We start from the raw sequence: 13,610 nt of genomic DNA, 5'->3' as shown, positions 1-13,610 counted from the left end.
GGCATGAAAGCCAGCTGGGTGATTTTGAGCCAATAACTCTCTCTCAGGGTTGGGTGACAAGTCCGTTGGTCAAATCCTGTCGCAACCAATGGATCATCTTTCAATTGATCCGAAAGAAACAGACCCTGCAGTTGCAAGAAAATGCTAGGAAGTTGGGGCGGGGGAGAGGGGGAAGAGAAGGTGCAGTGCGTAATTTTTTTTCAGCAGCTTTTACAGCCCAATCATGCTCCTTGATTCAACTTCCAAGGATAAAAGTCAATTAAGAAAGATGAAACAAGGAGATGAGCAAAGAAAGGCTAAGACCTTCCTGCACTTGTGAAAATAAATCACAGTCTCTCCTGAAGGAGGAAAGGACATTTCTGTTCTCGCCTGTCAGACCTGTAAATACATCGCTTGTTCTTTCTGTACCGGTAACAAAATGAGGAAAGTTGTACGTATAAGTCTTCCCATTAAATAGTGTCTAGAACTGGGGTCTCCAACCTTGGCAACTTTAAGACTTGCGGACTTCAACTCCCAGAGTTCCTCAGCCAGCAAAGACTTGTGGTTGAAGTCCGCGAGTCTTAAAAGTTGCCAAGGTTGGAGACCTCTGGTCTAGAAAACATTTCAGGTAGAAAGGCAGGAGAGTAGATTATGAATATTTACTTAACCATTCCATGTTTCACTTTGGGAAAATGGATGTTTTTTTTTTCCACAGTTGCTTTCCATGTCTTGTTTTTCACAAAAGACGAAGAGGTAGCCTTTAGGAGGGAAAAGAACCACAAATTTCCCCCAAATTTCCCTCTTTAGCTAAACATGGGGATAGGACTTCCACTGAAGCATGAAGCTAAGTATTTTAGGACTACAGTGGTACCTCTGTACTCATCGTTAATTGGTTCCGGGAGGCTCAATGAGTACCAAAAATGATCCATACTAAACAATTTTTTTCCCATAAGGAATATATGTAGTGAGTCACAAGGTAGCCTACATCAACAAGTTCTAGCATATGCATTGAAGTACTAAACAAAGGACGAATACCGGGACAACAATTTTGATACATTGAGTACCAAATCTGATGAGTTTCAACGCAGTTGAGTACTGTACCTGCTTCTTTGTTCCATAAATACGTTACATGGACATAACAGACCACATAAAATAGCAGTATTGTGAAGGTGTTGTACCGATATATCTGAACCAAGGCAACGAAGTGATGGACTCACCATGTTATGTTTTAGAATTCTCTGTACCACTGGAGTGAACACTTCTATGACCACCATAGACCGAGGGCGTTCTCGGCAATGCTGTGTCAAAGAGAAGGTTATGTTTAAAAAGAGGTGAGAAAAAACACAATCCATTGCCGTTAATGACCCCAGCGTTTCTATTAATTTTAACAAGTTAACTATCAGTTATAAGGGCTCTCTTCCCCAATCTACTGGATAGATTTTTGTGAAGGGTTTCTAAAGTATTTCTCAGTAAGGACTGCAGAAATTACTTCTCACTCATATTGCCTGTTCATCTTCTTTCTGAAGCTATCAGGTCTGGAAACCATCTCAGTTAAAAGCAAGTGAGATCTAATAGTCCACAACGGTACACTGGATTACAGTATTTAGCAACCCAAAATTCCCAATTTTAGATGGAAAGTCCAATAGATGTCAACATTTTGAATTATTTCTTTCAATGGCATAGAAAGGTCCTGTGTTATAATTGGAAACATATTGAAGCTGTTCTACAATGTTGTTAATAAATACAAAAGCATCCCTCAAAATGAATTTTCATCCCAGACAGTTGTTGGCTTGCTTGCTCATTTATCTCGTTATCTCTGTATCTATCTCTGTATTATCTATCTACATATCTCTCTGTCTGTCTCTCTGTCTGTCTGTCTGTCTATCATCTATCTATCTATCTATCTATCTATCTATCTATCTATCTATCTATCTATCTATCTATCTATCTATCTATCTATCCATCCATCCATCCATCCATCCATCCATCCATCCATCCATCTCATCTAGCCATCCATCCATCCAACAACCATGATGCTTATAATTCATGCTAATCTTGGAGAACTGTAGTTATGGACAGCCTCGCTAGGTAGATCAGACAAAAAATCAACTCTGCAGAAAGCTTTAAAAAAAACACGTTTATTGAGAGGGGCTACAATAACAGCCATCTTTAGACTGTATTGTATCTCCTCCATTTATGCTCCGGTAAGGGAGACACCTGTCTAAGCAAACTTCTGAATGTTATCAATTTTCTTTGGATTAAAAAAAAAAGTTTTATCCCGTTTTGTCTAGATAACAGTTTCTGTGTATTTCCATCAAGGTGACTTACCTTCCTTACTCTCTACAAACAAAACCTTAAACTTGTTTAAGGAGCTGACACTAAGACATTTTTGGACATAGGTTGCAAAAATGAAGACAAGAAACAAAGACATCAGAAATACCTTGCAAAAGAATTCGCACAGGTCAGGTGGTGGGTGGTTGTTTTCCAGCAAAGGAGCAAGTGCCTAAAATGACGAAGGAATGATATTCATTTATACTCTGGTAGTTACCCTCAGAAATAGTCTCTATATTATTCTTCCATGTCAAATAAGAAGAACAAAAGAGCAAAACTAGTAAGGCGAAGCTACCACAGGAGATTAGATAAAAGACTTCTTCGGAATCCCGAACTGCATTTGATTTAAGAGGTTTCTAAACATTTGGGCTGAAGAAACAAACAAGATTACCTTATGAATCATACATGGAACCTCACTAGCACCAAGAAGCCCAATTTCCACGGAAGGTTCAACAGTGGTCAGGGTGGCAATTTAACTGTTACTAATGGATGAGCATCCTGGGGAAAAGTATGCAGCGAAGAGGTGTGGTTTCTTCCTCTGCTATTTGCTTTCAGGGGATGTCTTATTTTGGGGGAACAGGGTATTACTTAAGACATTCTGAAGATCACCTCTTTTTCCACCTCTGATCATTTGGGCCCATCTTTCCCCCTTGGCCTAACAGTCCTGTTTGAAGAGTTTCCTGATCGAACAAAAACCAAAACGAGGAACACAGGAATTTTCCAAAGCAAGTGGAAACTTCTTCCTTTCCAACAAAGCGCTTGTTTTCCAATTCCTAACTTCATCCTTTCTCTGTCCATTGCTAGGCAACCCAAACGCAGTTACATGCCGTAACGGCACTAAGAGTAACAGTATCCACATAATAAGATTATGTCACTGCTGCCACTATTATAAATTATGAAGTATTGTCAGAACAGAAGATTCTTCAAGGTTTAGTCTGTCCTGGGGCTAAAAGAATTCCAGGTACCAGATTGCAAAAACAGATGTTTTTGCAATCAGACAGGAAGAGCTTCTGCAAAAAAGATGACAATTCTTTCTCAGAGCATCAATTCTTTGGAAACCAAGCTGCTTGAGTATCTTCTCCATTTGGATTTAAAGAGACAACCAACACAAATGCAAAAGCCACAGGCCTACAATAAAGCCAAACAGTGCTCATCTCCATTTCAAAGCCGAAGAACCAGTGCTGTCTGAAGATGTCTCCATGGTCATGTGGCTGGCATGACTCAACACCGAAGGCGCATGGAACGCTGTTACCTTCCCACCAAAGGTGGTCCCTATTTTTCTACTTGCATTTTTTTTATGTGCTTTCGAACTGCTAGGTTGGCAGAAACTGGGGCAAGTAACGGGAGCTCACCCCGTTACACGGCACTAGAGATTCGAACCGCTGAACTGCCGACCTTTCCATCGACAAGCTCTTAGCCACTGAACCACCACGTCCCCTACTTTCAATCCTTACATTCTACTAAATATTTTAGACTCTGAATGTAAATGAATACTTATAATACAAGCTGCACAACAAATGGGCTGTAAAATTTAATTCTTGCCGCTTCCTGAACTCCATCCTTTCTCTCCAAATATTTTAGGGGAATGAAAAGAATGTTCCCAAACTCTTAAGATGCTGCTCTTAGCTATTTCTTGACTGCGTAACCTTGGAATGAAACCATGTTAAATCTGTATTTAAAAAAAAATAAATCAGGGAGAAAGAATACCCTAGAGAAGTCAGACTCAAGACAGATTATTCCCCCCATAAAAGAGTTTTTGTAACTTACCACAATGATATTTTCATGCTCTTGAGCAGTTAAATTGGTCGCCTGAAAATTGAGGTTACATTAACGTTAGCTTTACAAAATTGAGATAAGATTGCATTTATACAAAATTGAGATTACATTACATTAGAGATTACATTAAGAAATCAATGGCAAATCATCACCATGATCATTAATCTGCATTGATTCCGAGATCCACCAGGACCCCATTTCCAATCAGCCTGGAGGATCAGCCATTAAGCTAGATGATTTTAACTGATCACACATCACTCAAAAGATCCAGTTGCTGAGAAAGAGAACACCACCAGTTGCAACACTGGTGGACTCTGTTTCCTCCAGCAACATCTCCCATCTCAAATTCTCCCGTGACCACCAAACCAGTGGTTCAGCATCAATTGCTGATGGTGATGCAAATACTTCTCATCTTCACAATAACCACTCATGAGTTCCCATCTACAATCATTCACAATAAAGGAGGCAGGAAAGATTCCAGACAAGAGATTAAAACTACCAAAACCAAATGGACAACCTGCCTAGGATGGTGTAAATCGGCTTCTCGCATGTCTTTATTATGGACAAGGAGTTTTAATGGGCAGCTTTTTAAATGGTCAGTCCTTAACTTGAGGATGGGGTGATCACACTGAAATAATGGGAATTCTGAGAGTCCACAAGTCCTAGAATTGCCAAGGTTGGACAGGAAAGGAAGGAAAGGAAAGGAGCAAGGAAAGGAAAGGAGTTTCTGAGGATTTTACTAGACTATAGAGGGTGGAGCTCATCTCCGTTTCAAGACCATTGAGTCAGCGCTGTCCGAAGACGTTTCCACAGCCATATGGCCAGCATGACATCACAGAGTATTGTTTCCTCCCCACTGAAGTGGTACCTATTTATCTGCTCGCATTTACACAACTTTGAACTGCTAGGTGAGCAGGAACTAGGCAAAGATGGGTGCTCACCCCACTGCGCAATGCTCGGATCTCGAACCCCGGGCTGCCGGCTTTCAGCTGATAAACCCAACATTTTAACCACAGAGCAATCGCACTGCCCTATAATAGATTCTGCCTAAAAATCTGCTGTACTGGGCATCCTAGTTTGTTGGCTTGGATCTTGGAAAGCAGAAATGAAGAGACATCATTGCCAAAGACTTACCTCTGAAAGCAACTTGGAAACAATTTCTAAAGGAGCTTGATGGATGGATTCATCCTGCAAAGGGGAAGTTAATGCCATGTCCACCAAAGTCCGGATTTCTTTCAGGACCACCTCCAAGCGGCTTGGATTACTCAATACTTTCTTGTACTTGTAGATCTTTTTCTAGGAACAAAACAAACATAGATAGGATGTTTACTTAAGGTTTACTTCAAGATGACATCCAGGTTCTGTCTGCTTTTAGCTCTGAAGGCAGTTTGGATGACACTTCGATTTTTAACCATGCTTTTTTTTTTTAAAAAAAGGAAAATATTTGCATAGCATTTTCTTCACTGGGTTTTGAAGGAAAACATGTGCAAACAGACCAAATGGAGAAGTGACGCGCCGGATAAAGCCTGATTTGGATCTTGATCTCCATCACTCCTCTTGCCTTCTGACACTAATTGGTTGATTTGCTTCGATTTCATCTCAAGATTGGCACAATACCCACAAAAAGGAAAAAAAAATGTTTTCTAAGAAGCAGACCTTTTTAGCACTTGATAGAACATTCCCCCCCCCCCGTTTGCGGGGGCAATAAGCTGATTTTGTATAAAAAAGAGCACCGCCTGGGGGGGGAGCCGAAAGCCCTACTAAGCAGGTATATACAAAAAGTATGAAGGCTATTGCTTAACGCATTGTAACCCGCCCTGAGTCTCCAGAAAGGGTGGCATATAAATCGAACCAATCAATCAATCAATCAATCAATCAATAAATAAATAAATAAATACATATTAAGTCTGTAAATGATTCGACCTGCTGAGTAACCATTTCAAACTATCAATGGTTGCAAACATATTTTTCTATCCGTTTTTCCTTCTGCTTTCTGTCTTTCTAGATCAGGGGTCAGCAACCTGCAGCTCTGGAGCCACCTGTGGCTCTTTCACCCCTCTGCTGCGGCTCCCTTTCACTCAAAATGTGTGTCACAAGCGCCAATGTGTGACATCCACCGGCACGCGATTTATTGAGCTTTTCAACCCCCGGTAGACCAACCATGGATAAATCCAATTCAGAAGAAAACAGAACATTTAACTCAACTACATAGGCTAGTTTTGTGGCCGCTCAAGAAACAGTCAGGCGCTGGAAGTGTTTTGTGGTTCCTGGTGTTTTCTTTTCTGTGGGAAACGGGTCCAAATGGCTCTTTGAGTGTTTAAGGTTGCAGACCCCTGTTCTAGATTATGAGCTTGGGGACAATGTTGTTTTATCCTGATATTAAATTGTAAGCATTTCATTGAAACAAACAACTACATACACAAGTACTTGGGAGCATGTCTTTTAGTTTATCAAATACACAAAAATTGTGGAGCAGGTCTACTAAATTTACCCATAACACTGAAGGTCAAATATACATGCCAATGTCTGTCCGTCCGTCCATCTACCTACCTATCATCTCTACTGAAAACATATCAAAAGTTTGCACAACAAACAACCAAACAACCAGAACAACCAACCAGCTATTAGAACCAGTGAGAGTCTTTATCACCTTCTCCAGCGTGATCCAGCTATGTTGGTCTACAACTTCTATAACTCTCACCTGACTTTTTTATGCTGACTTTATCACACTGACTGGATGTTACCGACTGAGGAAAACGTGGTTTATGGCTTTATTTTTTATTTTTATTTTTTCAGAACGGCTGAATTCCAGGAGAAAGCAACAGGTCTCTAGAAAATCCCGCAAGATTTCAGGAAAAATCCCACAAGATTCCCAGTGCCACAAGACAAAGGACACTGGCAACAATTATCAGTAGAAGATGTCTTATTTTCAGAAAGCTTTGGAGCTGGGTGGAGATGGAGATTAGAACTACAACAGGATCCAGCTTCATCATTTTTTTCTCCATCTCGGTTTCTGACAAGGACAGAATTGAATTCTAGGGATTTTAATCCAAAATTCTCATATGGGTTCCATGGTGGCGAGTCAAATGGTTTAAGATAAGCCAATGCAGAAAAGCCCAATGTGAAAGAAAAGGAACTTCAGACCACTCAGACACCAAACAGTTATTGAAAATTTACAGAAATGTCCAGAATTTATCAGTTTGTTTCTCAACTACCATCTTCAGCAAAATCATCTTCAGATGTTCCTCACGCACCCTTCTCATCTGCCTATCATTCCATCAACCATTTTCAACTGGCCTCAAAGTCCTCAATAAAACTTTGAAGGGCATATTGATCATTGCTCCTATTTTTATGGATCGCTTTTTCAAATACCAAAGTACCTAAGTACGCACAACACCTAAAAATAAATAAAAGAGAACAATGTAAGACGTATCCAGCAAAACCAACAATGTTCAATAACATTTTGAAAACCCAGTTTTCGCCATGGAAGATCGCCGGACACTCAAATCTTTAAAAAAAAAAGGATACCTCAACCAATCTTCAAAGGATGGTCTTCACAAAGAGATGGTTTTTAAGTTCTTCGATACCGCTTTTGCACAAGGTTATTTAGAATGAAATCATTTGAATGGCAATTCCACCCAAGCCACCCACAAGGAGATCCAATGCAAAGCACACGGCAAAAAGCACAACACACTTTTCTGATCTAGGTATTTTTTTGCATGGCTGAAGAAGTTTAACAGGAAAAAAACATCTCTCTCGGTTTTTTTTTAGCCTGCTTAGTTCATTCAAATAAAGATTGGACAGCAGGGGAGAGACGCAAAAAGAAGTTGAAAACAAACATGGAACAGATGTCAACAAGCTACAGTAATTCAAATACCACTTCCCCCCATCTCATTCCCCACCATTAATTTACTCCCACCTCAGACTCCTTGTGCAAAGTCAGCCTCTAGTGTAACGTAACGGAAGAATCTTGTTAGAAGAACAGCATGAGTTGGTTGATGCCAGTCACTCAAGAGGCTCTCAGAATAATAACAACGTCAAGAATTTCTTCTTCTTCTTCTTCTTTCTCCTCCTCCTCCTCTTCCTCCTCTTCTTCTTCTCCTCCTCCTCCCTCTCCTTCTCTTCCTCCTCCTCCTTCCACTCCTCCTTCTATTCTTTCTTCTCCTTCTTCTTCCACCGCTCCTTCTTCTCCTCGACCTTCACTAAGGATCTATAGCTACAGACTTCGAAGTATATACTTTTTTTTCCCCAGGAAAAAAAAAATATGCGATTGCTACTATCTGAAGAAGGGAGCTGGAGAGTACGGAACAAATTGTCTGCCACTAAAAGATGGGCCAGGAAAGATTAGAGTAGATGTCTGGAAGATACGCTGTATTTTGAAATCGATCTTCTTCAGAGTTAATTTCTCTTTGGCCTCAGTGGAAAAAAAACACAACAACAACTCACCAGAATCTGTCCCTCTCTGTCTTCCCCACTTCTTTTACTGGCAGCTCTTGGAGCCAGAAGGATTTAAACCTGTTTGCATGGTGCACTAACTGTTATCTTCAGGAAATGTTACTGTAAATATTACAGCCCAGCCCAGGAAGGGGCTGGGAAGATACTAATAAACCTCCAGAGATAAACTGTGGCAAAACTTTGATTTGTTCCTGGATGTGAACACAAAAAGACCTGGCTTGCTCAATGCAGTGAAACAGCCATTTGAAGGAGGGAGGGAGGATGGGAGAAAGGAAGGAGAGAGAACGGAAAGAAGGAGAGAGGGAGGAAAGAAGGAGGGAGGGAGGAAGGGTGGAAGAAATGAGGGAGGGAGGGAGTAAGTAAGTAGGGAAGGATTTAAGGAGGGAGGGAGGGAGGGAAGGAAGGCAGGCAGGCAGGAAAGAATCAATCAATCTACACAGTGCAAATCTAGGTATCATATCTATTCTGTTCGTATTATGCAGAAAATGAGATTGAAAGTAATGAAGAGTGATGATGATGATGATAAATGAAGAGAAGGAAAAACCTGGAAACTTATTTTGCTCAACGACCAGCAAAATAAGACACTGTTGGCTATAATAAAGCATCCGTGCAGCTATGAATACAGTATATAAATACAGAATTAATAGCATCAAATCTGTAACATCAACAAGACTAACGAAATAACTAAACCTACGAAGAATATGTTATCCTAATCATTAGAAACTACCGTGTTTCCCCGAAAATAAGACCCTGTCTTATATTTTTTTGAACCCTGAAATAAGCGCTTGGCCTTATTGCCATGCGCTCAAAAGCCCAATTGGGCTCATTATCGGGGGGTGTCTTATTTTGGGGAAAACAGGGCAGATTTATGCTAAGATGTAACAAAAACAGTAAGATTAGAGTGTGAATGCTTTGCTGCAGTTAAAAATGACTAACTGATAAACTAAAATACAGAATTCTAAAACAACCAATGGGTATAAAAAAAAACCTAGGCTATTCGGCTCTTGCAAAACAACCATACAATTCTCCCCTTAATCAGTAACATTCGGAAAGACTACATCAATCCTATCAAAAAAGCAAATACCACAGTACAAAATATATCCGGATGGCCTGAGTAATTTGCTATTTATGGTGTCAAAGTGTGTGCACAAATATCGTGACAAAAGGAATGATGTGAAAAAGATAATAAGCCACGCTTTCATTGTTCCATATGGGCAAAACCAATCATTACAAGGGTTTTCTTACACTTTCCTACCAAGGGAACTATAGGGAAATAATGAATCATAGAATCATAGCACTGAAGGGATCTTGGAGGTCTTCTAGTTTAAACCCCTGCCCAAGGCAGAGATCGTATAACATCCTGGACAAATCGTTTTCCAATTTTTTTTTTCTTGAAAATCTCCAGCTATGGAGCACCCATAACTCTGAGAGGCAAGCTGTTCCATTGATTGATTGCTCTCACTTAAATTTCTCCTTCGTTCCCAGGTAGGAACTCTCTTGATTGAGCTTCCACCCATTGCTTCTTGTCCTGCCCTCTGGTGCTTTTGGAGAATAAGTCAATCTCTTCTTCCCTGTGACAGCTCCTCAAGTACCAGAAGAAAGCCAGCATGTTGTCCCTAATCCTATTCTTCATTGTTGTTGTTTGTTGTTAGTTGCGAAGTCGTGTCCGACCCATCACGATCCCCATGGACAACGTTCCTCCAGGCCTTCCTGTCCTCTACCATCCCCTGGAGTCCATTTAAGTTCACGCCTACTGCTTCAGTGACTCCATCCAGCCATCTCGTTCTCTGTTGTCCCATTCTTCTTTTGCCCTCAATCGTTCCCAGCATTAGGCTCTTCTCCAGTGAGTCCTTCCTTCTCATTAGGTGGCCAAAGCATTTGAGTTTCATCTTCAGGATCTGGCCTTCTAAAGAGCAGTCAGGGTTGATCTCCTCTAGGACTGTCCAGTTTGATCGCCTTGCAGTACAAGGGACTTGCAGGAGTCTTCTCCAGCACCAGAGTTCAAAGGCCTCCATTCTTTGGTGCTCAGCCTTCCTTATGGTCCAACTTTCACAGCATACATACCAGGGGTCTCCAACCTTGTCAAATTTAAGCCTGGGGGACTTCAACTCCCAGAATTCCCCAGCCAGCCAGCTTTGCTTTGCTGGCTGAGGAATTCTGGGAGTTGAAGTCCTAGTTGCCAAGGTTGGAGACCCCTGAGGCATACAGGGCCTAGTTCCCTTAACTGTTCACTGTGGGTCTTAGTCTCCAGCCCCCTTATCATCTTTGTTGCTCTTCTCTGCACTCTTTCAAGGTGTGGGAAGTATCCCCCCCGCCCCGAAGAATGAAAGATTTTGAGGAATACTAAAAAGGTAAGGTGTTATATTTCCCCAAAGGGAGAACTGGAGAAACATGATCTTAAACCAGCCCCAGTCTCCCTGCCCCCAAGCAGAAACTGAGGAGGCCAGCTTTTAGACATGCAGATTTGGTAATCCATTCAGGACAGGATATTTTGAAACAAAGGCAGAATGGTAGGATTAGAACCAGCAGCCCCTCACCCAAGGTTCAACACAGGACGAAAGCCATTAGCCACAATAGGAATTGCAATACCCTTTCAGAACACAAGTCCCTTCATTGCATCATCCCCCAGAGCAGTGCAAACTTCAATAAACAATAAGGCAGAGGTTGACCAGATTAGTTCAGACAAGCACCTAGGATTTGCATTTCCTCTTTTGCCTATAGAGCCAGCTATGACCCTTACATGACCCCCACAGGTATCTGACAACAGCCAATAGAATATTAAGGGACATGTTTCTTGCACAGGAACAGGAAGCTCAAATACAAAGCCCAAAGAAAGTATAAAAACCCACCCACTCTCAACTCCATTTTGTCAGCTGCCCAGAATTACATGTGATTCTGTTTCATCAATAAAACCCTCTTTCCAATCAGCCTCCATGTTTCCAGTGTCTTTTCTCTCAGCCTGGAATGGAACCAGATGGATATTTCTTCCAACAAACGGTTTCAGCATATTTTCTTATACGTCCCTATCAAGGCAGCTGCAAGCATAATAATAAATTATGCTAACGTCACAACACGTCTATATTTGGGAACTTCTACCTGTTTCAGGTATTTTTGGCTGGGCAAATATGAAAGAGCTAAGCTCCCTGGTTGGGTTTGGGTTTTCTGGTTTTTTCTGCCTTTTCTTCCTGAGAATAGCTACAATGATTTAACTTTTATAGGATAAAGCTTTTTCATTTACTGATAAAACTGACTAAAAGAGAACAGGGGAATTAAGACCACTAGGGCAAAAAACTCTTTTTAAGCAATAATTTAGAGTATTGCATCATGTCATCCCATCAATTTTGAGTCCAGCAGCTTCCAAGTTGGAGAAGAACACAGGATACACATTGTAGTATCTGGAAGATACTGTATGTCTCAAAAACGCTAAGACTCCGTCAACAAAGTGTGTTTATGGGTCCTATCTCTACACTGTACACTGTACTCAGATTTTAGTAATAAATAATTGAATGGCAACTGGAATATTTTTTATTCTTTTTTTTTTATTATTCGTATTTCTATGCTGCCCACTATCCGAGGACTCTGGGCGGCTTACACCAGACAGTATACTAAATAACATATTGCCCCCCAACAATCTGGGTCCTCATTTTACCCACCTCGGAAGGATGGAAGGCTGAGTCAACCTTGAGCCGGTGAGATTTGATCCGCTGATCTGCTGAACTAGCAGACAGCTGAAGTAGCTGCAGTACAGCACTCTAACCACTGCGCCTTTATTGCTCTCTGGTGCTCTCTGAAGATGTTACTTAAGCCAGGTAATAAAATGTCTGCATGAAAACAACCAAGCTCAGAGAGAATCAGAATCAGAATTGAGCTGGAAGGAACCTTGGAGGTCATCTAACCCAACCCCCTGCTCAAGCAGGAGAACCTATACCAGTGATGGCTAACCTTTGTGCCATCGCATGCCAAAAGCAGGGGGAGCACAGGGGTCACGTGCGCGCGTGCCCACACCCATAATTCAATGCACACACACCCTGCACATATGCGCGTGACACCCCCCCCCCCGCGCGCGACCCCTGCTTTTGGCACGATGTCAGCACTTCAAGCTGCATTTACTCTAGTGCTGACATAAGAAGGAGAGGCGGAGGCGTATGGAAAGGGACGTTTGACTTTTCGCCTACTTATTTTCCTTGGAGATAATGTCCCGTAGGAGATGGGATGGGAGGGGGGAAATTCCTTTGAGCTGGAGCGGTAGATTAGGGGTAGAATGACTTGGAAGATGGCCAATGAGTGCAGAAGAGTTGGGAACGGAAAGGGAGGGTTTTGAGTCTGGAAGTCAGTGTTGGCTTCGATGGAGTCGGGTGTAGAATATCGTGCCTAATAAATAGGAGTTTTCCTTGAAAGATTTTGTTTGAAATGCAATTTATTTGAGACGACCTCGAAGCCTGACACATGCAATGGCATGGTGGGCCCGGTAGGCCTGTTTTTCACCCTCCCCAGGCTCCAGAGGCTTTCTTGGAGCATGGGGAGGGCAAAAGCAGCCTCCCCCGCCCTGGAGGCCCTCCAGAGGCCAGAAACAGCCTGTTTCCTGACTTCCGGTGAGGCCCAGAAGGCCTGCAAATCAGCTGGCTGGTGCGCACATGCACACTGGGACTGAGCTAGGGCAACGCTCGTGTGCCCACCAATATGGCTCTGCGTGCCACCTGTGGCACGCGTGACATAGGTTTGCCATCACAGACCTATACAATCTCATTCAAGTGACTGTCTAGTCTCTTCTTTAAAATCTTCAGTAATGAAGCACTCACAACTTCTGAAGTTGAGCTATTCCCACTGATTGTCCTCACCGTTAGGAAGTTTCTCCTTAATTCCAGGTTGCTTCTCTCCTGGATTAGTTTCCATCCATCGTTTCTTTGTCCTATGCTCTGGTGCTTTGGAAAATAAATTGATCCCCTCCTCTTTGTGGCAGCCTCTCAAATACTGGAATAATGCTATCATGTCCCCCTAAGTCCTTCTTTTCTCTAGATTAGCCAAACCCAAATCCTGCAACCGTTCTTCATATGTTTTAGTCTCCAGGC

General features: G+C 41.9%; 1 protein-coding gene across 1 annotated transcript in view; it reads right to left on the bottom strand.

Moving 5' to 3' along the window:
• The window catches only part of CMIP (c-Maf inducing protein), a 193,585-nt gene that overhangs the window by 42,502 nt on the left and 137,473 nt on the right, over window positions 1-13,610 (bottom strand). Inside the window, exons 4-7 of the mRNA XM_034425425.3 lie at window positions 5,221-5,382; window positions 4,078-4,119; window positions 2,420-2,482; window positions 1,197-1,277 (exon numbers count right to left, since the gene is read on the bottom strand). Coding sequence (XP_034281316.1) covers window positions 1,197-1,277; window positions 2,420-2,482; window positions 4,078-4,119; window positions 5,221-5,382 — 348 coding nt within the window. The remainder of the gene's footprint in view (window positions 1-1,196; window positions 1,278-2,419; window positions 2,483-4,077; window positions 4,120-5,220; window positions 5,383-13,610) is intronic.

Source organism: Pantherophis guttatus, chromosome 11 (assembly GCF_059756535.1).
Source record: "Pantherophis guttatus breed Tessera chromosome 11, ASM5975653v1, whole genome shotgun sequence".
NCBI classification, from domain to species: Eukaryota; Metazoa; Chordata; class Lepidosauria; order Squamata; family Colubridae; genus Pantherophis; species Pantherophis guttatus.
This window is presented reverse-complemented; position numbering and strand designations above follow the sequence as displayed.